Source organism: Ambystoma mexicanum, chromosome 3p (genome assembly GCF_040938575.1).
Source record: "Ambystoma mexicanum isolate Mex_15411 chromosome 3p, UKY_AmexF1_1, whole genome shotgun sequence".
Lineage (NCBI taxonomy): Eukaryota > Metazoa > Chordata > Amphibia > Caudata > Ambystomatidae > Ambystoma > Ambystoma mexicanum.
The window spans coordinates 816,387,238-816,414,256 of NC_090925.1; the positions used below are offsets into that span (position 1 = coordinate 816,387,238).

Genomic DNA, 27,019 nt, shown 5'->3' on the forward strand with positions numbered 1-27,019 from the left:
TGTTGCATTGCCAGGTGACCCGCATACCCGTGACTCCTTCCCTCATACCATCAGGGGGAGGAAGAAACTTCATCTTTAATATGGACTGCACAGTAGGGTTTGGGTCTTGCATCCCATATGTAACACATTGCTAGTGATGCTGGAAACTACTTTTTAAATGTCTACTTTTATTAAACAGAAATATTGATACAAATGTTCAGTATGGCACATGCTGTTAATAACAAGATATAACTTTAATTGTCAAATTTCAGAACATGTAAATTTAGGAATATCAAAATATAGCAAAAAGGAAGGAGGTTAGCCTTGCCACAAAATATCTATAACCAACAGGGTACAGGGCATCACAGTGGAATAAGGAAACATAAGTGGTACACTAGCCGAAAGAGATGTATTGCCAAAACAAGAGAATCAAGCTATTTAATTGGTTCTGCGAGCATTAAAGTCCATCCAATCATTCATGAGCTCTGAGTCGTGTTTAGATTTCTTATTCTTGACACTTGATTGCATCGGATTGTTGCAAAAAGGAGCTTGAGTTCTACACACAATGTCAACATGATTCTGTCCTTAATTACTGCAAACTACTGTATTGATGTGCTATTCTAAAGATGGACTGAATATTATTGCACTGTACATAATTATTTAAGGAAAAAGCTTTTCAAAATGAATGACAGTGTAATTGTATTACTTTTGAATTGTACTTCAAGTTCTCACAACTTTATTTATAATTAGTAAAGAAAAAGTGAAAATGTGTTTTCCCATTTGACCAAATGTTGCCCGTGATGGCAGAAGGTGGGGAAAACTCACTTTATCAATCCATTGTTATTCTTAGTTGCTTTTCTAAATATTACTGTGATATTCAAGATTAGCATTCAGATAAACCTTGCTGTCTCATAACCATGCACTCCCTGTGGTAGTCTCAGGTTAAGTGACTGAGCATGGACATTTTGGGGGGACATGCGTCCTAGATACACGGATGGATGATTCTGAGAGGGTCCCCATTGTCTCCTAAATAGCTGAAGCCGGGGTCAAAGAAGGGGAAAAGCTTGCCCACAAAGGTGCTACTAAAGGTGTAGAGGTGGGACATGTCATCAGCATTATAGAAGGACACCTGTCCCCCCTCATAGTCCAAGTACACCCCAAGTTTTTGGGGCTTGGCCCTCGGGATCAGCGGCTTTGGGGATGCTCTGTAAATGAATCCGTTTCGTAGCCAGATGGCCCAAACGCCATTTCCCTCCTTCAGCTCAACGCCTTCCTTTCTTCCGATGAGCTCACTAGCCACGCCCACAGTCCAGGACGCCTTCTTGCCCACTTCCACCTCCCAGTAGTGCCTCCCTGAGTTGTAGCCTGTCTCCCCCAAGGCAAATATGGTGTGGAAGCCCTTTTCTGGTCTGACGGCGCCAGGATGTTCTGCACTGCCCCATCTCACACGGGTACAGTCTTCAGAAACAAGGAGCTCAGGGTGGGCTGTGGCGGCATCCATAGTGAGACAGGACAGATCTGGTTGGGGAGGAAAAGAAAAGATATGGCGTCAAATAAAGAAGGGATTTTGTGAATTAAAACAGACAAGTAGCAGCATCATGGCCTGAGCAATAGCACTACCCTTATTATGAGGATTGTCAAAGATCACAACCGAAATGAAATAAAGGACAACACCACTGCCTTGTTTTCAGGCCATTCATAATTTGGGCACATCTTCCACCAATTGAAAACTCGTTTCACTAACATTGGTGTTTCCTGTTACAAGCTTCATTTGCACCGCATAACTATTTTCCCTGATGTCAGTGGTTGGATAACCCTTTCCTGTGGTGTTCAGCTCTGTAGATTTTGTGACAGTATTCAATTTCTCCTAAAGATCAGCAAGCCTCATCAATTGCATTTTGACACCGTAAAAGGGCAACGACTGCACCAAGCACCTCCCACATCCTACTCTGCAAGTCCATGGAATAAAACATTCCCTGTGTTGTGTGACTTGGAGCATAAGAGGATAAACAGGCAGAGAAGCATAACCGCCCCACTGTCCTGATGCATAAGGCTGCTCCCCTAATCACCCCAAGTTACTCTGCCCCTACATCCTAGGTAATGAATCTCCCAACAGAGTCCTTTTGCCACTTGTCTCTTTGGGGGAGTTGTGGAGAGATGGGGTTCTCCTCCCCACTCCTTAGCCCAACCCACAACACTGTCTGCTTAGGTGGAGAGTGGGCCTTTCATGCCTCGAAAACAAGAGAACAGCCCAGCCCTGCATCAAAAGACTGGGTCCGGAAATGATAAGTTTATGTTGGTTGTGTTTAAAGGGATGGTCTAGTAAAAATTTTTATTTAAAAAATAGATAGGCCACATAAAAAAAAAATACTAGCATCCTCCGTTTTAAAACTTCCTATGTAAAATTTTGAGCTATTCAAGCTCAAAATTCGAAAAAGCAAGCACAGGGGCGCAGCCATTTTGTGAAATGGAGGCCCTCCTGTGCTGGCTTTTGCTTTTGCGGCACTAATGAAGGAAAAGCCAGCCAGCTGTAGTAAACAAAGTATACCGCTGGGTGGCTTTCCCTTCATTAGTGCCTGGACTCGGAGGACGCGGACCGGAGACCAGAGCAGGAAAGCTGCAGCTGAATCTCGGTAAGTACTATTTATTATTTTTACAAAAAATAAGCACTAGCTGCGGTTTTTTTTCTAAGTTTTCCGGGCTGGAGGTGCCCGGAAAACTTAGAAATAAAACCGCAGCTTTAAAAACGTTGTACCTATGTTTGCGGTCGCTTTTGAAGCGACCGCAAACATAAATACAACGTTATTGTGTTGGAAAACGCTGCGGTTTTTCTTTCCAAGTTTCTCAGGCTCCTCCGGCTCGGAGGAGCCTGAGAAACTCATAAAGAAAAACCGCAGCGTTTTCCAACACAACCGCGTGTGTTTCTGCCTGCTGTGGCTATCACTTTGGGTCTCCGGTGCTCCCAGGGGAGCACCGGAGACCCAAAGTGAAAACCACAGCAGGCAGAAACACACGCGGTTATGTTTACATGCCGCGTAGTGTTTCTACCTGCAGCTGATTTCCCATTTGGGGCTCTCGGGCTCCCCGTGGGGAGCCTGAGAGCCCCAAATGGGAAATGCTAAATGCTGCGTTGTCTGCCTAAATCTGCTTTCCCATTTGGGGCTCTCGGGCTCCCCGTGGGGAGCCCGAGAGCCCCAAATGGTAAAGCAGATTCAGGCAGACACAAAGCGGTTGTTTTCCGCAATGCCGCGTTGTTTCTGCCTGAATCTGCTTTTCCATTTGGGGCTCTCGGGCTCCAGCCCCAAATGGAAAAGCAGATTCAGGCAGAAACAACGCGGTTGTTTTCCGCAATGCCGCGTTGTGTCTGCCTGAATCTGCTTTACCATTTGGGGCTCTCGGGCTCCCCGTGGGGAGCCCGAGAGCCCCAAATGGGAAATGCTAAATGCTGCGTTGTCTGCCTAAATCTGCTTTCCCATTTGGGGCTCTCGGGCTCCCCGTGGGGAGCCCGAGAGCCCCAAATGGTAAAGCAGATTCAGGCAGACACAACGCGGTTGTGTTGGAAAACGCTGCGGTTTTTCTTTCCAAGTTTCTCAGGCTCCTCCGAGCCGGAGGAGCCTGAGAAACTTGGAAAGAAAAACCGCAGTGTTTTCCAACAGAATAACGTTGTATTTATGTCTGCGGTCGCTTCAAAAGCGACCGCAAACATAAATACAACGTTTTTAAAGCTGCAGTTTTATTTCTAAGTTTTCCGGGCTCCTCCAGCCCGGAAAACTTAGAAAAAAAAACGCAGCTAGTGCTTATTTTTTGTAAAAAAAATAAATAGCACTTACCGAGATTCAGCTGCAGCTTTCCTGCTCTGGTCTCCGGTCCGCGTCCTCCGAGTCCCGGCACTAATGAAGGGAAAGCCACCCAGCGGTAGACTTTGTTTACTACAGCTGGCTGGCTTTTCCTTCATTAGTGCCGCAAAAGCAAAAGCCAGCACAGGAGGGCCTCCATTTCACAAAATGGCTGCGCCCCTGTGCTTGCTTTTTCGAATTTTGAGCTTGAATAGCTCAAAATTTTACATAGGAAGTTTTAAAACGGAGGATGCTAGTATTTTTTTTTTTATGTGGCCTATCTATTTTTTAAATAAAAATTTTTACTAGACCATCCCTTTAAGGCCCCATTTTATGCCAGGTAGGAACATTACACATCCCACAAAGCATGATGTTTCCCTGCTCTTTCAGATTCTTTGAGAGAACTCGGGTTGCCACCTTCTAAACAGAGAACAACCACCACAGCTATTCTCAAAAAATATGTCTTGTGCATCCTGTATTGTGGGATTAGACTGTCAACGTACAACCAGAACCTGTGGTTGCACACAGGATGATGGCATTGGCACTTTCGATGGAGCTTTATCAGTTGAAGACCAACATATCTGAAAGATGTTCAATGATCACAGAGAAGAGGGAAATGCATCTGTGACTGCCAAAGATCTTAGAGAAAGGACTATGGGTAATGAGCAGGCAAGAATAGGAGAGGGAGACGTGGCTCGCAACCGTCTGCATGTATGTTCACCTGTACAGGTCCTGGGAGGCAGATCCCATAGATCCCTTCCATTGTCAACCTAGGAATATGTGCCCCCACGTGCTCAAGCTACATGAGAGCCAACCCCTCCCCTAAATGTTTACAGTATCTTCGTACCAACCTCTTGCAGGGGCATCTCACAGCTCCCTTCGCACTCTCACTCAGCGCACATCAATTGTTGCATTTTTGCATCCCACCCTTCATTCCCAAAGAGAATGCTGTCTTACTAAAGGTAGGTTTAACTCCAAAACTTCTCATCCCAATCACCAACCCCAACTTTTATCCGCGAGTACTAGTAGAATGACTATAAAATCTCCATGGGTCTGGGCAGAGAAGTCAATAAAGTGCCGATCAGCATTAAATCACCTACAACCCACTCCCTTAGTCAAGAAGAATCCTTAGTCCTGTGTCTTTGCTTCTGTTCTAGTTTGCATTAATATACAGCACTTGATATACCTCCGCCTCCTTTGTTGAGCAGCTGCCAGGTTCACTGGGAGACCGGCTGATCAACAATCAGCAGGAAACCCTGTGTAGTGACCTTTAGATCTGCCTCAATATTCGTAAACTCCCCGGCCTCGAACCAGAACTTCTCCCTTGAAGTCCAGGGACTTGAGGCATCTGGTTTACAGCCCAGTCCATACGGCAGGTTGTACACCGGATGAGATATTTTCCACTTTTAGCTTGAGATGTATGACATTAGTGCTATAACTTACTTGGACAATTCACTTTATGAACCCTTTTTCAAATCCCATTACAAGCAGCCTTTAATGCAGGCGCCAATGTATTAGCTACGCTGACTGTACCACCTCAGAAGAGACTGCCCATTGAAACTTTTAGACCCCTCCTAGAAATGTTAGTTCCAACATGAACCCCTTTAAGAAACCTGGCAGGTGCCATGCAGAGGGTTAGATATTAGTTCACTCAACTCGATCTCCCATCATTAAGCAAGCGTAGGACTATCATGACCTGAGTACTGAGAACATGACACAGTGGTTTGCATCCCAATTAACCAAGAAGAATGATAGACTACAACTTCTGAGGAGGAATGGAGACATTAGTGGGCCTCAATGGGAGTACAGCGATGCAGTCATTCTATGTTCACCACTTTACCGGCTCTTTAATGCACCGCCCTACACATTTCAGTGGCAAAGTGGAGATGTACCGCCAGCAAAAGGGGGAGGTAAATCATCCATTTCTGTGTGTTGTGGTAATTCCAGAAAATTCCCCATGAAGTTCTATGGGCTTCAGAAATGGAAACTAGCAACAATGTGACATTACTTTTGATCTTGTGGTAGTTCCACGGGACCAAATGGCAGTAACATTAAATTATTTTGGTTATAAATCTGCAGATATACTTCTACATTGCCACCACACTTTTATTGATACTAACCCGGAACATAAGGTTCTTTGTGTTGGGCAATAACGCTATGCTTTTCATCTGACAACTAGAATATATTATGTTCAGAGAATTATGGAACATACATCCATCCACCCAAAAGAATGATTTAGCATCCAAAGGGTCTGGTGTCACTAGGCAGACATCACAAGTGTTGTACAACAGTCTATCTGATTCATTCAAACGAAAAATCCTGCTCTTCCACTCTGACATTTGCCTCCACAAGTATTAGTCACCAATGTCGATCGCGCAGCACCTCTCGCGTTATATACACCTTGGAGTTATAGTGCCTACTTTCCTAGTACACGTTTGTCAGATGTTGTAGTCGGAACACTACTTGAAAGTCGTTGCACATAGTGAAACCTCTGGTTCCCCAATGAAATGATTAGGACTTACAACAATCGCTCCCACTCCTTTAGTTCATAACTGCTCACTGACCTCAAGATCAATTTCATCAGATTGGTCTCTTGCCTTCCAGATTATGTACATCTGCGTTCCGGCATGGAGTGTCAACATTGATACTAAAAATAGTTTCATTGGCTGGAGAAGACCCAGAAAGCTTCCAGCCTATGCCTAAACTCGGACTGACATCGATTTTAGGGGAAAGGGTTGTCTCACACCAAAAGAAGTTAAAACGGTACAGTTGCCTCATTTTTGTCAAAGGTTGCCAACCTCAGTCTGGAGTTGGATGGAGGCAATGTTGTTGGCCTTGAACCCGCTAGTTCTGGGAGCCAATGCCAAGCATGCTATACGTCTGTACTACCCACATTTGAGTAATGCCAGGGTGCCAACTCTTGCTTCGATTGAATCGTTTTTGAATAACTGAACTGTGACGTCCTGTAGGGCTCTGAGTTAAGTCTTTTGTGAGTTGTCTCCTATACTATCTAATGTCTTACTGCAACCCCCGATTAAGATCGCCCCCGTCCATATTCAGAAAGCTTATGACTAGGTTAAAAATATTCAGCTGTCTGCGTTTATGCCGAGCTACAAAAGCTTGACTAATGGATGTGTAGTGCATTTCTAAAGATGAACACCAACAAGACAGAAGTGATCATCTTCAGAGTCAATGCTCACATCTAGAATCCAGAGACAGAGCCCGCTTTGCTAGGGACCCTCATGGGCACTGTATTTTCTATATGTGGGTGTCATATTGAATACTATCCTCATCTGATCCTGCAGACATATCATGGATTTCAAACTGGCTAGATTTCCCCACTGGAAACTAAAAAAAAGGAATTTTCCCTGTTTGCGTTGTTTTGAGACATAGCACAGGTTGTCTCTTGTCTGAACTAAGCAAATACCCTGTACCACACCCTTCCAGTGAGTCCCATATCCAGACTGCAGTGTGTACAGAACGATTCGGCCCGCATTTAAAAAGATTTGAACTACATCATTTTAGGGAAAACCATGTTTGATATAATTTGGGAACCATAAATTTAAGATGGTCATTTCTAGCGCATAACTAAAACAGAAGTTTGTTCCATAGGAAAGCGGCGTGCATTGAGAAACCTTGACCGCTGGTACTAGATCAATGAACCATCTGTACTTTGGGCACATTTTTATCAGATGGCTATTGTGGTTAGTTTGGCTTATATTTTGGGAAATGGTTGTGTACAAATTAGAGGCCAGATTTGTAGAATGCTTTATGAACAATGAAAAAAGCTTGAACTTCGGCTATTTTGGCGACTGAGAGTAGTGAAGTTTAATGGCTGGAGTAATATGCTGTTTTGAATCCAGTCGCAACAACAAATAATCAGCTGTATTTTATATCCACTGCAGGTGGATGATAGAATATTTGGGGAACCTCTAATATATTGAACTAGCGGTGCCAGCCGGCTTTCCACGGGTCTTTAGCTGACATGCACGTGGGGGTCTGACATAGGCTTGTGTGTGTTTTATTGTGTCATAACTTCCTATTTTTTAAAAATTGCAAAATTGGCAATCTCCCGAAATAGTCTATACTGATAGCACAGGGTCGGACCCTGCTTCACCCCTGTGCAGGGCGAATGGGTGGGGTTAGTCAAATTTCACTATGGTCAGTACACCCCAGACTGGTATGCCGACCTCGGGCAAGAATTTCAGCCCACCAACTGTTGTGGGGCTGGAACCAACAACTGCAAAATCGTCAATCTCTTGAAATCGCCTATAATGATAGCACAGGGACGGACCACGCCTTGTGCAGGACGAATGGGTGGGATTGGTCAAATTTCACTATCGCCAGTACTGCGCAGACTAGTGTGCCGACCTTGGGCCAACATTTCAGCCCACCAACTGCTATGGGGCTGGAGCCAACTGTCATGATCTCTGCTTCCAAAAGATCAGGACTTGCCCGACTCCCTTGGAAGCAGACCCATAACCCTGGTTCCGAGTGCCAGCCAGTCCCAATTGGGACCTTTTGGACCCTGTCCTGGCGCCAGTGGCACCAGGCTCATAAAGATGCCCAGTCCCAGCGCTGGAAGCGCCGGGCTCATAATGCTTGGGTGGACTTACCTGCAGCAGACCATGCTGCTTACTTACCTGCCAGTTGAACCCCTGATCCTCTTCTGTTTGGGACTACTTTTCCTGTTGGGTGGGGCAGGAGCCACTCCCTAGGTTCAGAACACTGGAACTCTTCTGGAAAGCAGGAACTCTTTTCTTAGGCGTGGCTGTGGAAGGTGACACCTAAGCACTACAGGAGGCTATTTAAACCACACCCGATGGATGAATCTTGCTTTGCGTTATTCTGCATTCTCTGCAGCAGAACGCTCATCGTGTCTTCTGCTTCTGATCCTGGGCCTAAGGGAACAAAGGCTTACCATCCTGGAATCCAGTCTTCAGCAGCACCTGTAAAGACAAAGAAAGAACAGGTTAGCACTACGGTCTTCAGTGGCAGCGCATCTCTTACCTGGTCCATCGGCTGTCACCAACGCCTCGCGCTGCATTCCGGCATCTGAAAGACAAAGGCTTACCTACTCTTCGCATGCTCCGGAGGTCTTCGCACTGCATTCCGGCATCTGAAAGACAAAGGCTTATCTACTTTTCGCATGCTCCGGAGGTCTTCGCACTGCATTCCGGCATCTGAAAGACAAAAGCTTACCAGCTCTTCGCACGCTCCGGAGGCCTTCGGCGCTGCATCCCGCATCTGAAAGACAAAAGAAGGTGCGTTTAAAGACATTGGGCAACTTTATTACTCACGTGCCATTACTCCTTCCCACGCCGAATCCAGTGGGTATTCCAGCACCCTTCAGCTTCTCTAAGCTCCGAACTTGTACCTGCAAGATAAAAGGGACAGTTAGTGCGCATCGTGAAGCAGGCTACAAGCGCTTACTTACGTGCTTCCAGGCGCTTCTATTCCTCACGCGGGTTCGATCCTCAACTCTCATCAGCCCGCCATCCGCCATCGCCGGAACCCTGCAAAACAAGAGATATCATTACAAAAGACTTTTAAGACATTTGAAGTGCCCAGAACTTACCGTTCGTGCAGTTAACGACAGACAGCAGTCCTCTGAGGTCAAGAGGCCTGCACCCTTATCCAGTGAAGAAACTGGTTACGGCACCCTGCCCCAAGGCAGATGGAGAGCTCGGCGTTCACTTACCTAAGGTGAGGGTGTTAACCTTTGGGGTTCTACAGGAGAAGAGAAAGGGAAGAGGAGAGAGGCACCCAATAACCCCAGTTCATTAATCCCATATTTTCTATCTGCAGACATCTTACTCTTCGAGTCAGACATACAGTGCACAGAGGTCCAGCCCAAAGAGCCAACCGTGTGTTACACATCACCTTTGAAGATACGGTATTCACCCAGTCAAGACCGGCGCCTCTGCGGGAATCAGGTGAGCGTTACAGAACGCAAAGCCTATCGCAAAACTTCCACCCAGGCGATATGGAAACCTCGGATACCGACCAGCTAGCCCAGTTACTTGGGGAACTAAGAGCAGAAGTGCATGCAGCCCGTCAGGAAACGAATGCTCTAAGAAGGGAACTGATTATTTCCAAGGAGCGAACAGACGATCTCGCTAGACAATTGCTACAGTCACAAGCCAGACAAACTCCGTTACCCGCATCAGGGGCAAATCTTCCTTCAACATCCTCTACGAACCCAGTGCAGATCAACCTACCTGGGAATGTACCTCAGGCTCCGCCCGAACGATTTTCTGGTGACCCAAAGAGGTTTGCAGTATTTATTAATCAGTGCCGGTTGCACTTCTTATGCCGGCCAGCAGTCTTTCCAACTGATCAAGCTAAGGTAGCTTTCGTGCTTTCGTACCTTAGTGGCAATGCGGCAGACTGGTCGATCCCTCTAGTTAATCAAGATGATCCGGTTCTCCATGATTTTCCAGCTTTTCAGCTCAGTATGGAAAAACTGTTTGCAAGACATTCACAGGGGCAGGCCTTGGACAATGAGCTCCTTTCATTGCGACAGGGTAATCAAGACCTTTTGGCTTATATTGCGTCTTTCAACAGACTGATAGTGGAAACTCGATGGCCTGAGGACAAAAGGATTACGCTGTTTTATAGAGGTCTACGAGGAGAGCTCAAAGATGTGTTAGCCCAAGTAGTGAATCCCCCGCAAGACTGTTCGGACTATATTGACTTAGTCGTTCAAATTGACCACAGACTGCAGAACAGGAAGGCCGATCGTTCCTAGTTTGATGCTCGAGTATTTTCCAAACCACCAACTCCTACCAAAGGAGTAGACACCGGGGAACCCATGCAAATAGGGGGCCTGAAAGGACCACTAACACAAAAGGAGCGGGAAAGGAGAAAACAGCTGCAATTATGCCTCTATTGCGGAAACTCGGGGCACTTTCTTCGAGACTGTCCGGTGAAACCAGCCAAGAAGGCAGTAGGAGCTGCAGTTACCAGGGTCACAAACTCTGAGCAGGGAAACAACCTCGCCCGACAAGAATAGAGGTCCTCTTGCCGAGCGTTAAAACCAGTTCCGTGACCTCGCATTTCGTGATACCTATGGTCCTCATTAGCCCTGAACATCCGGATCGATTACATGCGATTGAAGCTTACGTCGACAGCGGTGCCATCGGCAATTATGTGGATCATGAAATGGTTTTGAGGATGAATCTGACTCTTTGTCCAAAGGCTGTAAAGGACGTCATTACTACGGTGGATGGTACGGAGATAGCCTCCGGACCAGTAACGCATACCACCCAAGAAGTGACGCTAGTAAGTCAAGATGGACACCATGAGAAGATCGTGTTCGATGTGATCAAGGCCCCCCAGTTCCAGATTATTCTAGGAATTCCTTGGTTAGAGAAGCACAATCCTCAGATCGATTGGCGAGCAAGAACGGTTCAGTTTCCAGAATGTATCTCTACTTGTCACCCTCGACCTGGTGTTGCACTGGCAGCAATTTCGTCGGAGGCTCCTCAGTTACCTCCTGAATACCTAGAATTCCAAGATGTTTTCCGGAAGGATCAGGCTAACTCTCTACCTCCTCATAGGTCTTATGACTGCCAGATAGACCTGATACCTGGATCTACTCCTCCTTGTAGTAGAATTTATGCCCTCACCGAGCCTGAGAATCTTCACCTCCGACAATACCTGGATCAATACCTAGCGAATGGGTTTATTCGTCCTTCCAAGTCCCCTGCTTCCTCAGCTTTGTTCTTCGTTCCAAAAAAAGAAGGCGACCTTAGAACTTGTATAGATTATCGCGCCCTGAACCAGATCACCGTTAAGAATAGATATCCGTTACCTTTGATCCCTGAACTCCTGGACCAAGCCAGAAAAGCATGCATATATACAAAGCTGGATCTTAGAGGAGCCTACCACTTGGTACGAGTAAAAGAGGGCGATGAATGGAAGACGGCCTTCCGCACCAAGTATGGGCTATTTGAATATCAGGTCATGCCCTTCGGACTTTGCAATGCCCCGGCCGCCTTTCAATATTTTATGAACGATGTCCTCAGAGAGCTCATAGATGTGTGTGTTGTTGTTTACATTGACGACATCCTCGTTTATTCTTCATCGGAAACTGAACATCGGAAACACGTGAAAATGGTCCTCGAGAGATTGCGTCAACACAAACTTTTCGCTAAGTTGGAAAAATGTGTTTTCAACGTGACTGAAGTTGAATTCTTGGGATTCATATTATCACCTAGCGGAGTGCGTATGGATTCAAAGAAGGTCGATGCAATTCTCAAATGGCCATCGCCATCCTCCGTAAAAGGTGTTCAAAGCATGTTAGGCTTCGCTAACTTTTACCGCAGGTTTATCCCCGAATTCTCTCTAATAGTCCAGCCCATCACCGCCTTGTTAAAGAAAAACAAACGTTTTGAATGGTCTACCGAGGCGGAACAAGCTTTCCAGAATTTGAAGACTAGATTTATCTCTGCACCGATCTTAAAACATCCTCGCCCAGAACTCCCCTACATCGTTGAAACTGATGCTTCGAGCCTTGCCATGGGGGCAGTTCTATCACAAAAGGACCCAGTAACCAATCAGTTGCATCCCGTGGCATTTTGGTCCCGCAAATTCTCGCCTCCTGAAATCAATTACACTATTACTGATAAGGAACTTCTAGCTATCAAGTCCGCCTTTAAGGCTTGGCGGCATTATCTTCTGGGGGCCCGACACACCGTTACTGTGATTACAGATCACCGAAACCTGCAATATTTGAAAACCGCAAAAGCTCAATCCTCTAGGCAACTCCGTTGGGCACTATTCTTTGTCGAGTTTGACTTCATAATTACCTATCGACCTGGTACAAAAAACGGTAAAGCTGATGCCCTTTCTCGGATGGGAGTGGAAGAACATTTGATCAATCCTAAACCTGTACCTATCATTCCCGAACAAAGAATTCTAGGTGTAATCGCCACACAGTCCATAGAGGAAGTTAAGGATAAAGCCAGGCTACTGGTAACTCCAGCAGACATACAGAATTGGCATCTGCAGGGAAAGGACTTTACGGTGAAGGACAACCTATTATATTTCCAAGAACGGTTATACCTGCCCAGCACAGATTTACAGAAAAAGGTAATCTCTTGTTATCACGATTCTTTAATGGAAGGTCATCCCGGTATGACCAAGACCTCGGAAAAGATCAAGCGCTACTTCTGGTGGCTGTCTTGGAAAAAAGATATCAGAGACTTTGTAATGTCCTGTGGAGTATGCGCCCAAAACAAGAGTCAAAAGGAAAAACCAGCCGGCCTCTTACGCCCTATTGACATCCCGCCTCGCCCTTGGCATACGCTTTCTATGGACTTCATCACCGATCTACCTCCATGCTCCGGATACAATACGATCCTAGTAATCGTGGACCTATTCTCCAAGATGGCGCATTTCATTCCACTCAAAGGCTTACCAACAGCAGCAACTCTGGCCCGAGAATTTCTCGAAAACATCGTCCGACTGCACGGTTTTCCTTCAGTTCTAATTTCGGATCGAGGTAGTCAATTTATTTCTCATTTTTGGCGAAGTTGCTGTCGGTCGGCTCAAATTGATGTGAGACTTTCGACCAGCCACCACCCTCAAACCGACGGACAAACCGAGAGGACCAATCAAACTCTGGAACAGTATTTGCGCTGCATGCTACAACAAACTGAAAAAACTTGGAAAGATATCCTTTGGATAGCCGAATATGCCTACAATAACTCTGTCCACTCGGGAACTGGGAAGACCCCGTTTTTTCTTTTATATGGTAGTCACCCTCGAACCTCGGAGTTGGATCCACTCCAAGATCTTGGAACACCAGCAGTAGACCACCTGCATTCTACAATCACCCAAGCCTTTAAGGAAGCCGTTTCTCACCTTCAAAGGGCTAAAGAACAATACAAGAAAGGAGCAGACCAACATCGGAAGGAAGCCCCCCAATATCAAGTAGGAGATCAAGTCTGGTTATCCACCAAATATCTACCTCTAAAAGGACCACGCACATTCAACCCAAGATACCTTGGTCCCTATTCCATTACTACCATAGTAAATCCAGTAGCGGTCAAGTTGGACTTGCCCCCTCACATGAAGATACATCCGGTCTTCCACGTCTCTCTATTAAAACCCGTGCAACCTCAAACCCGACTAACTACATCTCCAAAACCTATTCTAGTTGATGGAGAACTCGAGTTTGAAGTCAAAAGCATCCTGGATTCCAAGATCTCCAAATCTAAACTATTTTACCTGATTGACTGGAAAGGCTACGGTCCGCAAGAAAGATCCTGGGAACCTGCAGAATATGTCCACTCGCCTCGTCTAATCAAAAGATTTCATCGAACATTTCCTAACAAGCCCAAACCCCCGGAGAAGCCCGGTTTGGGAGGGGCCTTGAGGGGGGGTGCTGTCATGATCTCTGCTTCCAAAAGATCAGGACTTGCCCGACTCCCTTGAAAGCAGACCCATAACCCCGGTTCCGAGTGCCAGCCAGTCCCAATTGGGACCTTTTGGACCCTGTCCTGGCGCCAGTGGCACCAGGCTCATAAAGATGCCCAGTCCCAGCGCTGGAAGCGCCGGGCTCATAATGCTTGGGTGGACTTACCTGCAGCAGACCATGCTGCTTACTTACCTGCCAGTTGAACCCCTGATCCTCTTCTGTTTGGGACTACTTTTCCTGTTGGGTGGTGCAGGAGCCACTCCCTAGGTTCAGAACACTGGAACTCTTCTGGAAAGCAGGAACTCTTTTCTTAGGCGTGGCTGTGGAAGGAGACACCTAAGCACTACAGGAGGCTATTTAAACCACACCAGATGGATGAATCTTGCTTTGCGTTATTCTGCATTCTCTGCAGCAGAACGCTCATCGTGTCTTCTGCTTCTGATCCTGGGCCTAAGGGAACAAAGGCTTACAATCCTGGAATCCAGTCTTCAGCAGCACCTGTAAAGACAAAGAAAGAACAGGTTAGCACTACGGTCTTCAGTGGCAGCGCATCTCTTACCTGGTCCATCGGCTGTCACCAACGCCTCGCGCTGCATTCCGGCATCTGAAAGACAAAGGCTTACCTACTCTTCGCATGCTCTGGAGGTCTTCGCAGTGCATTCCGGCATCTGAAAGACAAAAGCTTACCAGCTCTTTGCACGCTCCGGAGGCCTTCGGCGCTGCATCCCGCATCTGAAAGACAAAAGAAGGTGCGTTTAAAGACATTGGGCAACTTTATTACTCACGTGCCATTACTCCTTCCCACGCCGAATCCTGTGGGTATTCCAGCACCCTTCAGCTTCTCTAAAGCTCCGAACTTGTACCTGCAAGATAAAAGGGACAGTTAGTGCGCATCGTGAAGCAGGCTACAAGCGCTTACTTACGGGCTTCCAGGCGCTTCTATTCCTCACGCGGGTTCGATCCTCAACTCTCATCAGCCCGCCATCCGCCATCGCCGGAACCCTGCAAAACAAGAGATATCATTACAAAAGACTTTTAAGACATTTGAACTGCCCAGAACTTACCGTTCGTGTCAAGAGGCCTGCACCCTTATCCAGTGAAGAAACTGGTTACGGCACCCTGCCCCGAGGCAGATGGAGAGCTCGGCGTTCACTTACCTAAGGTGAGGGTGTTAACCTTTAGGGTTCTACAGGAGAAGAGAAAGGGAAGAGGAGAGAGGCACCCAATAACCCCAGTTCATTAATCCCATATTTTCTATCTGCAGACATCTTACTCTTCGAGTCAGACATACAGTGCACAGAGGTCCAGCCCAAAGAGCCAACCGTGTGTTACACATCACCTTTGAAGATACGGCATTCACCCAGTCAAGACCGGCGCCTCTGCGGGAATCAGGTGAGCGTTACACCAACCCCGAACATAACATACAAACACACTTTCACAGATTATATATATATATATATATATATATATATATATATATATAAAATTGCAGTAGAACAAAGTAACTGATACAGATGAATTTACCAGCATCACTCATTGAAGAAATGAGAAAAGGTATACGATTGTTTTCAGTTATCCAAGATAGAAAGAAATATGACTACCTCCTTTGGTTTGCAGCGGAGCATCAATTGGGAAACAATAAGAATGCAGAGATTAAGAATTTTATTAGCTAGTGGTGAGCAACTCGCCAGTGCTTCTGGCTCAAACCCTGACTCACAGCTGAACCCAACCTATCTGTGTACCACACAATAGCATTTCTGTTGTCATGGTATTGAACTTTATTCTGTTTCTGTTCAACCACAAACATATTCCGGCCTTGCACCTTATTAATGCCTGGATATTACTTACTAAGTCCCCATAAACACAGAGGAGGAATTGATTATCATCTGCATAGGTGTAGAGGTCCACTGTGACTAAGCGGAATAGGGGCTGACAATTATAGGTACAGAGCCAATAAAAGAGTGGATTAGGCTGAACCAGGTAGTAATTAATAGAGTAACTCAGCCTGAGATTCAAAAGAGAGTACACACACAATCACTACAACACATGAGAATCTAACATCAATGCATGGGTCACTCAGCCTTATATTTCATATATTGGACAAGCAGGCTTGTAACACCACCTCACTGCACTCCTACTGGGCAAACTGGTTTGCATTGGGGGAATGTGATGTCCCCATCTCCCTCTTCCCCTCCTTTTGTGTCCTCCCACATTCAACTGCACAAGGCCCATTACTGACACTGGGGCGTCTGCCAGTTGGCTAAGCATAACCGGATTACCTTTCGGTCTTCGCAGGAGGCAGGTAAATGTGCTTATCTGATGGCGATACCTCCACACTCCAAGGGCACAATTGAGCACATCTCAAGACCATTGCTCTATGCCAAATTTTTTGCTGTAGTACTTCGTTGTAATTTACTTTGCAACATTACTTTGTAGGGAAGTCATTTTTTAAATGTTTTTTGTGCGTGACCCCTCCATTTAAAAAACAATATGAAGTAAATGTGTCGAAGTAAACAACATAGAATCGTCCATCCGTCACACAGCCATGATGTGACTGGGTCTGGTGCTTCTTTTTTTATTTATTTATTTGCATTTTTAAAGCACTCACACAGCCCAGGGGCATCGAGGCACTGTTACAGAAATATGTCCTTCGCTGTTACAGGAATATATCTCTTAGTTGCGTATTTAAAAGTGTGGTCTTGTTTCCAAGGCGAGCACGTTGCCACTGAGCTATCCTCCTGGGACAAAAAAACAGCCTTCATGAAAGATTGCTTGCCACCATGAGCAGTGTTTCTTTTCCTTTTCTCGATCCAAATGTTACCATCTATTATAAACCCTGCTTCTTGAGATTATAGCTCACAGAAGTGGATGAAAGGGCTGGCTGTGGGTATCCCTCGAGAATGTTTTCTCTCCGAAGGACCCATTTCTCACTGTAGCTCAGAGCAAACTGGCTCCTATTAAGGTTGCACAGCTCTTGTAGAGTGTTAAGATGGATTTCTGAACTCTGACCTGGAGGGGCAGAGGTTCAGAAGGCCAGCCTAGTTTCTTGGATAAGGGTAACCTCTGGAAAAGCCAGACCAATCAGGGTAGCGATGGCGGCGGTCAAGACTAAGTCTCAAGAGGGGTGAGGGTGACTGAAAGACTTCAATGAGCACACAAAGCAAGGACACTTACACATTACTCTAGACAGGTGTTATATTAAAAATATAGACACATTTATTACAAGGCCTTTGTAACATCGACCATAGCAAAGAATCACAATAATACTAAAGTATATACAAGGCCAAGGGGTTTAAAGGATTAGGAGCACGAAATATGTAGACCACCTAGATGGGGAGGAAAACAGGCAGTGCAAGTAATCATTAGCCCCAGTTCGACATCAGAAATACACCTAACTAGGAGGAAGTCTAAGCCCTACGAAGAGAGGAGCCTTATGCTTAATAGTACATGCACGCGCGTGTGCCAATGGACAAAATAGGGTCTCTTCAAGGGTCTCTGACAGGTCAGGAAGGTGAATCAGGCGATGAAGAACAAGTCCCCACTACTCAAGCAAGACCTCCACTTGCGGGCAGAGGCAGGGTGAGAGTGCGGGATAGATCTGCTATTTCGCAACAGCGGTAGAAAAGAAATGGGTTCCTGCGCTAGGGGCCACCGGTTGGGGTATGGACTACTCACCGGTCCCTGATGCAGGCAGACCCAGACTTCGCCAGTTCAGTTCACATTGCTGGCATGTTCGGATGCAGATTCCGCGGTAGCAGGATTCAGGGTCGAGGGGGTCACAATTGCAGCGAACATGCACAGGTCGTTACCACAGCAGGGTAACACGGCAACCGAGTTTACTCTGGTCCGGGCGCACTCGTCTCACTTCAGGACTGGGAATGCCAAGTGTACGAAATTCGGTGTGAGGGTGCCATGGACACAGAGCTAGCAGTAGGCCAAGTTTCGAGGGCTTCCCCGAAACGGCGGCAGTGACAGAGCAAACATCCTGTGTAAGCTGGTCAGCCCACTGGTTGGCCCAGGATCACTTCGAAGAGGCTTACTTGCAGGGTTTGATGAAGGTACCGAGAATAGTTGGTCCCACTATTCCAATGGGTTGAAGCGCCTTTGCACACCTTCTAGGACGATCAGATGCAGAGGGGTCTCGCAGGACGACAGCGAGCTCAGGGTGCCAAACCTTCCAGCGGGTCACCAGCGGTTGCTCGACTCAGCTTCTTGTTGCAGGATACTTGGCTCATTATCCCTTGTTCGGTGTGAACTCAGGAGATCGACATGGTAGTGGTGTTTTCGGCCTCCTCTTATCCAAAGTTCCCTTCGCGCCAAAACGGAGAGGACCCAATGGGAGATCTGCTCACAAACACTCAATCCATACGTGGACCAATCACGGACCACGGTGGTCCGAGGCATTCAGGACACTCCAGGCTCTCTAGCACCCAGGATGTGTATTGGGAACAGACATCCCAGCCCACATCCTGGAGGCACACACACAAGGCATACAGAAGCCTGCCAAAGCGTTGGGTTTTGCGGGAAAGTGCATGTCCAAATAAGGACTGACCAGGGTCGGCTCTACCTGGGGAAGGTGAAGGGGCAAGATGGCCAAAGGACAGGACAAAGAATCTCGTGGCATGGCCATTTTGAGAGCCAGGCCACCTATTCGTGCCAAACGCGGTAAGCGCGGATAACATGGCAAAAAAGGGTTCAAAACATAAGAAAAATTATTACCACCAGTCCTGTCCGTGACACACCTGCACAGTTCATGATAAATCCGGCGAGAGTTTCTAGGGCCTTTGGAATGACTAGAGACCCAAGAGTGCGGTAAAGTAAGTTACATTGCACTCTTGTTACATGTTGCACCAAAGCTGCAGCATGAGGAAAGGACTAAGGGAAACAAAGTCTCCCAGTACTGACTGTCTTAAGGGCATGTCAGTTTCCCCATAAGAATTGAGCAAAAGCCCAGGGGAGTGCAGCTGAGGGCTGTGCTTCTCTGGCAAAGTTTAGATCAGGGTATAAAACACCAGCAAAAAGTTTGGGGGTTGCCACATGGAGGGAAAATTACATTCAAATATGAAATCTTTCCTAAAATAGAGAGTAGTTAAATCCTAGCTCGGCAATATGGCTGACACGGTTTGCAAACAGGTCGTGGACGTGGGCAGATTGGGTGGCTTTGGCACACCCCCCCGTGCATCCCCCGTGGGGACCCACTACTGAGCTGCTTTCATTTGTGGTGGCAGGAACATTCCACCCCTTTCTTGTGTTTGTGGGCAGCTCCCTGCATCCTACCCAAAATGGCCTGCACACCTGAATGTGAGGTGAACTCGACATCATTTAAAAATACATTTATATTTAATGGTTAAATGTACAGTTAATCCAAACTCTCCTTCATACAAAACCAAATAGTAGCCTTTTAGCCAAACCATTTCCACTTGAATTGAAAAAGCCCAGAAAATGCCTGTCTGTTCAACTATCTTACTTAAATAACTAAAAGAGCCACACATGCAGCTTGCTGTCCAATCAGATATCTGTCAGTCATCCCTCAAGCAAAGATGGGCTACATACCTTCTTTTGTTAGTTATGGCCTTTAAGTGGGGCTGAAAGAACTGCCAAAAGCTGACACTGTTGCAATAGGAAGTAAAGATAGGAGCGATGTGGATGGGATAGGGTAAACATCCTGTGTGTGTTGTTTGGCTATTTACGCACCCACTAACCACCCATTGCCATGCTAGTCCCTATGGCTGTTACCACCCACTTCCTGCCCTCCTCCACCCGAAACACATTCACCTGGGATCGCTTTGAGTCTAGCTCTGTGATTCATGAGGAGCCTTCTGCTCGAAAAGCAGGAGCTTAAATGCATGTGAAAAACAGCGAATCCAGCTCCTGGCGTTATAAAACCGTCTTAACCAAGTGTGCCTTCCGCCAGTTGATTTATAAGCAGTATCGGTGTCCTTGCACCTGTTCCTTGTACTGAATGCCTGTTAAAAGCAAGCATTGTCTGATCTAACAGTTTTGACTATTGTATAGGCATTAGATAGGCATTTGGCAGATGCTGCCATAGGGCGCTAGGTAATAGCACAATTTTCCAACAATTGCTATCTTATGGACAGGTAGTACCATTATGGCAGTGCCTGGAAAATTGGGACCATGCCTACTCAAAAACCAAAACTGTTAGCTTTGCCTAATGCTTTTTTTTTTAAGTCAGTCCACACGTAATGTGTTATTATTGGCGTCCTGGTCCCATCCCAGGATGCCTGCCACACCTGAAGTCTGTGTGATTGAAAATACCTTAAAAATTATTGTCAGTCAGTCACACAAATTCATTTCGGATTATATAATCCATATAACCATACAGTATATCACAATGAACAACCTTAAAACACACATACATGACTTTCAGTTGCATAAAATATTCTATTATAAAAACCCACCGCTCATACATATAGAAACCCAGCACAGCATTTTAAAGTTTAAAAGTTCAGTACCATCATGACATTCTACAGCTCAGATAAAGTGCATTGAGTGCCTTGAATTCAGAAGCCTTGCCACCTGGCCACCCCACATTTTACATCTTGTTAGCCAGGCACTCTTTAAATAACGTACAAAGGAGAACCAGGGCCACTTTGATGAGCTACTTCACTAAGCAGCTAGTAGTTTTGAACAGTGTTGCTGAATGAATATTCTTTAACATGCACAAGTTGCATCAGATTTTATCAAATAGCTCCCCCTAGGGTACTACTCAAACAGTCTGTCACAAAAGGAATGAAATGTCATTTGCAACTGTAGGCCACTATTTCATTGGTGCCCGAGACAATTGTATGCCCCAGTCCGGCCGTGAGGAGAACCCACATGTGCCAACTTTGTGGTCAATAGCAACATGAAGATTGGTCTAAAATACCTGAAGCCGCCCTCCCTCAATATATCCCCAATAAACAGCGTGTCCTGATCTCCTGGCATAAGGAATAGAACATTACAAAAGTGAATCGGTGGTTCCCTCTCATCACAGATACAGCATGAATCCCCTTCCGTCTGGCTCTCCGACCAATGGGCGTTCAGCCAAGCCTTGACCACAGACTGATACCTAGCGGCACCCGCTCATGCGGAGAGGGCAACATAAAGTCTAACTTGGGGCTTGCAGATATTTGCTTCTTCTCTAGTTTGCTCCTAAAGATGCACACTCACCATTTTGAGCCATTGTTTGGAAAATGCAGCTATGCTTTCAGGTTTATGAGAGCAGGTTCCCATAATACCCGCATGCTGCCAGGACTTCCTGGTTATACGCAAGCCGGAATATTCTATAGCAGCTTCCCAGTGACATCAAGTTCCAAATTCACCTCTTCGCTAATTCTCCATCTTCACAGCCCCACGGCGCATGCCATGATAAAATGGCCCTTATTGATAAACTATCTGCGAGGTGAAAAGATCTGGTTTCGAGATGAGAGACCTATACGGAAGTGTAGGAGGGAACAGCTAGAAGTTGTACAAGAGTTCTCCATCTTCTAACATCCCAAAGCCCCATAGGTCACCCCGGTATGCCCCGGCAGGGATAGCCTTTCCCCCACATATCCTCAGCATATGCTCCACCGAGTGATGTTGCAAGGTCTTTGCAAACCTGAAGAGACCCCCCTATAGCATGCCTCATTTTCATTCCCTGTTTATCAACAGTTGGTGTTTGAATCTAATCTCTAGATAGTCAAGGTGATTGCAGGCCAGAAGCCTATGCCCGTCCCAAAAAACAAGAGAAATCCTCCTCTTATAGCGCATAACATAGCACTTGGCTGCATCCACCTTTCGAACTCTACGTGTAATGCATTCACAGTATTTATGAACCAATATTTGTAAAGGTTTAAGGGTTCTGGCCAGAAGCACTGCATCATCACAATAGCTGAGGACCGGCAACCTTCTGTTCCTGCAACGTGGCAGGTCAGCCCCGGTAGCTTCCACCGCAGATGAGAGTTGACATACATGTTAAAAGGGGTGCAAGCACACACCCTTGCCTGACCCCTTTCCCAACCACAGTGCATTCACTCAATTAGTCCCTTGTGCAATAGCGAGCGCAAACTGATTCCGCATCGAGAACCTCCAACTTATACCAGAGGTTTTGGAACTCCCAATTCATCGAGGGTTTTGCCAAAGGAGTCTCCTGTCCACGGAGTCAAAGGCTGAACTGAGTTCTATAAAGGCCATGCAGTCAGGAGATCCCAGCCCAAAATCATACTTAGCCAAATTCAGGTATAGATTTAGACCTTGATTAACTGTGCCTGTATCAGCTCTGAAGGGCAATTGGGTATGCGAAAAAAGATCATTCTCCATGGCCCAATCCTCTAATCGCCTTCAAAATATCCCCAAAAATATTTTGACATGCCGTCCATGACGGAAGAGACATATTGGGGGTCATTACGAGGTTGAAGGTAAGGGGTTAACGGCGCCGGTAAAGGTGCCGTTAACCCCTTACCGCTTTTAACTGGCCCGTGATTACCATTGGTCCCCATTCCCATTGAGCCCTATGGGGGCTCGAATGGGAATGGGGATGGGTTCCCTGAATGGGGAAATACCGGGTCCTCCAAGGTTGGAATGGCCCAGTATTTCCCCATTCAGGGAACCCGACCCGGTATGCAGTATGGGGGTAGCCATGGCGCTATTAGCACCATGGCTACCTCCAACCTCGTAATGACCCCCATATTGTCTTTTTAGTATATGGGTAGCAATGTCAATAGATACAGTTAAACTAATCTTTTCCGAACTAAGCTCTGAAGCCAACCGTCCAGCTGTGGGAGCTTCTGCAGACACTGTCAGGCTGTTCGCCTTGGTTCCTCTTGCAGCCAACAGCAGCCAAGCTCTAGACCGGCCCCAGCGCCCCTCTGTGCTTTGAGGCTAAGTGTAGTCTATTAGTTATGCCATCATCTTTTGTACCTGGGCTGAGGATGGACTTCATTGCCTTCCAGGCTCCATATTGTATGGGACCCCTGAACTGCCCCACGGTCAGCTCCCTGGACAGAACTACGTGCTGCGCCAAGATCGCCTTCTCCTGCCCTTCTCGACAGCTGAAAACACAAATGTTCATGTTAGACCCCTCTGCCAAGGATGAAGGCGGCGAGCTGGAAGAAATATATTGCGGCAATACTCACTTTTGCAGGAAAGCTTTGATATCCTGTTGGTGAAGAAAGAACGAGAGAGGTGTCATATCTGTCGCCAATTGCACGTACAGAGAAACAGTACAGATAATTAAAGGATATAGTTTGCGGGAATAATGTTAATTAGTCACAATTCATTCGAAATTAGACTCTGTAGTGGGTTCGATCTGCATTTGTTTTTGTTTTGGGCCATCTAATCAATCAATCAATTCACAAAAGTCAGAGAAACATCTTGAAAATGCGCTGCTGTACAAGTATTTTATGGGGTGTCACAATTTCAAAGAGACAGACATTTCTTAGACCATCTAAAAAAGTATTGCTTGGAATTATTAAAAGTGCTTCTCTTTATCTGAAAAAGCACCAAACCTAATTTGTTAATTTCAATGTTTCTTGGTTAAATTTCACATTTTTCATTAAATAATCGAATTTGTCCACTCTGTGAGCTTGTATTTTAAGAGTTCATTCACAATTAGATATAACTAAATGATTCTGCGTATGTTCGAGACTGCACGCGTTTCGCGCCACAGCTCTTCTTCAGGGCTCTTTGTAAAAACCATTCTTCATTTTATATTCAAGTAGAGTTAGCCATAAACCCTAATGTCATCCCCATCCTTAACCTTGGTATGTTAATTATTCAACGTGCTGGGTTAGCTCCTGAAAATCTTGCTGTTAAACTCTTATTTCTGTTTGGATATTTGAATGTTTTGAATTGTTTTCATTTCTTGTGCCTATAGTAGTTATCTTGGGTATTAACAGGGTTCCTACGAAATGCCAGCAAAGCAGACTTTCAACAGCATCCTGCGGCATCTCCGAGACCACCGCCGGCTATGTGGACTTTTGCTTGAGTCATACAGCGTGAAAGATGACTATTATAGGCACGAGAAACGAAACAGAATACAAAACGTTTGAATATCCAAACATACAGAAGAGTTTAACAGCAAGATTTTGGGAACAAATCTAACTCTGGCAATTTAAAGCAGTTTTGCCTACCCAAGACATATTCCAGCTCCAAAAATTGCTTGATCAAAATGAGCAACATTGATGCAATTATATATACACAAATAAATATGGGTAACTAAAGTTCTGCTGGCAGCCCCTTTTCTGTTAAATGTTGGCATATTCCCCAGCTTCCAGCAGTAGGGGTCACCGCTCCAGTGAATACATTGCAATTACAGGCCGGCCTATACTAGGGTGGTTGCACATAAATGTTGTATTTTTTGTACACAGTTTCTTTTTGTCATACACATGAAAAAATGAGTGACATTGGGGCTCAGAAGTTTCCCTTCCTTTTCTTTTTTCCTCTTAACTAATAGAGAAATGTTTTAGAACACGTTTGTCTAGTTCAGAATTAATTCATTCATTACTGTCTATATTGAAACTTTTTTTTGACAATTCTTCTTTAACAAAAAATATTTGTTTTCTTCACACGAACGAATCCAGAAATTGCTTTATCAAAAAGAGCAGCAATGATGGAATTAAAGATACGAGAACAAATATAGGTAACTAAAGTTCTGCTGGCAGCACCTTTTTTAAAAAAAAGATGTCCTTTTTACGGTCTTGTAATTTAGGCTCAATGGAGCCCGAGCACCTTTCAGTGTATGATGACCATAACCGACAGCCTTAGCAAAAAGCTCACAGGGGCATTTCCGGATGCTATGATTGTGTAAATTCATATGTGCCACTTCTAACTCCTCACCCACCATCTACAGAAGGTGGTTCTGAAAGCCAACCCTGACAGGTGTCACTTGCAAAAGTACTTGTAGGTCAAGGTGGCAAAAGGTACTGTGCGAACGTACTAGGCAAAGCATTCAATAATTCAGGAAGTCCAAGCAACTCAGATAAAGAGAGGACTCAGGGTTTTCTTGGCCTCATCTGGTACTATTGACAGTTCATTCAAAACGTATCAACATTTGATTGACCTCCTAATACAGCAGGATCAACTGGACGAACATGACAACGGACCAAAATAGTAAACATCCTTTGGAGAGGGATGTCATGATGCGAAGAAAAATCAATATGAGGTCGACACGAAAGTTGGGGGTTGCTGCATGCTGGTCTATTAGGGATCCCATAAAAGGGGCCAACGATGGGGAATGTAACTCTTCAACAGGGTATTTTCACTTTGAAATCCAAACAATAAAGTCTCTGAATTAAACAAAAGTCGTTGGGTTTCGTAACCCTTTGGCAATCCCTTCACTAGATATATACTCTCCTGTATAAGTTACTACCAATCTTGGGTGTTTCTTTCTTAGCTCATGGGTCTCTAAATTCTTGTCCTCTGCTTCTTCTCCTGAGCTCATGGGAGACCATGCACCCTTCACCTGCGTCTCTGGACCCTACATGTACCTGCGCGTTCAGCCTGGTTACTGGCAACAAATGGGGCTGGGAGAGGTGACATGAGCTCCAAATCTTTCACCCAGTGGTTGACCCATGACATTCTCTATGGAACGGGTCAGAGCGCCTTATTCATCTCCCTGCTTTAAGTTCCTTACTCCAGCCCCCAAAGCCCTTTGTAGCTACTTCCTCGATGAACCGCGATGGTCTTGAACCTAAGGGGACCATTCCTGCACCTAATGATTCATCCTATACTGTATTGTGCTTTCTCCTCTCGCTCCTGCTCGATGCCTCCCCAAATGCTATGCCTCCACCACTCCTCCACTAACGCCTCCCAATGTTAGCGGGTGCCATTTCAGGGAAGAGATTTTGTGGTTTACATGTAATGTTGTTGGACCTGCTTTCTCCATACCCTACCGTAAAGCTATTTTTAAGGTCTAAATCCCATTTTGTCTTATTGGATTCAGTCTGTATAGAATGCAAAGAGAGTCTTAAGGGGTTTGAGGGTTTGAGAGGCATAATGGTATTCTCTCTCTCTCTCTCTCTCTCTCTCTGTCTCTCTCTCCCATATGAAGGATTCACAATTTCCCTCTAAGCGATTCAAAAGATTGTGACCCAACACGGAGGAGACCCCGCCATGTACTGGTAAAGTGGGAGGTCCAGGGGGTTTCCCCGATAAGGAGGCCACCTTTCAAAGAGTGTGGGATGTGTCCCCAACCTTAGTCTGGACTCCTGACCAGCCTAAGGTAAGGGGACAAACGTTTGGACACATTTAGTCCCTTCTGTCAGCAAGCCTTGATTTAGCAAAGGAGAAGGAGAGCCAGCTCCTCTCCTCCACCTCCGACTTGGGTGTGGGCTTATAGCCGCATTCCCATCTGCAAATACACACCCCTGTTTGTCAACCACCACCGGCATCAGAAAGGTCTGTGAGGGGCACTGATACATATTTGCTTACTCTCCTACCGTTGATATCGACCAGGAATTGAAGAAGCCCCTTCAAGTCCATTATTATTTTGATTATTATTATTACTGTGTTCCGTGGGAGGGGGGGTGAATGCAACTTAACTCTAACATGTTAATGCACCTTGAGACCACGACGGTGGCAAACTCGTGCAGTATAAAACAACCAATCATACATTATAGGAATTTGTAAGGTGGGCTCCTGGAGCAATAAACAGGATGGTGGAAAGAGTGTTGTTGCAATTGCCAAAGCATTGTCAAAAGGAAAGATTATATTGCTCATGTGGCATGTTGGAGCCTGTGCCTTTCATGTTGCGTGTTTCTTCCATATTAAGGGATTTTCATCCAAGTCATGATTATGG

General features: G+C 45.8%; 1 protein-coding gene across 2 annotated transcripts in view; it reads right to left on the bottom strand.

The window, feature by feature from the left end:
* Positions 1-214: 214 nt before the first annotated feature.
* LOC138580934 (zinc-binding protein A33-like) overlaps positions 215-27,019 on the bottom strand; it is a 219,370-nt gene continuing 192,565 nt past the window's right edge. For both annotated transcript variants that reach the window (XM_069651867.1, XM_069651866.1), the window contains 3 exons: positions 23,358-23,380; positions 23,143-23,273; positions 215-1,497 (listed from right to left, as the gene is read on the bottom strand). In XM_069651867.1, coding sequence (XP_069507968.1) covers positions 962-1,497; positions 23,143-23,273; positions 23,358-23,380 — 690 coding nt within the window. In that variant the 3' untranslated portion in view covers positions 215-961. The remainder of the gene's footprint in view (positions 1,498-23,142; positions 23,274-23,357; positions 23,381-27,019) is intronic.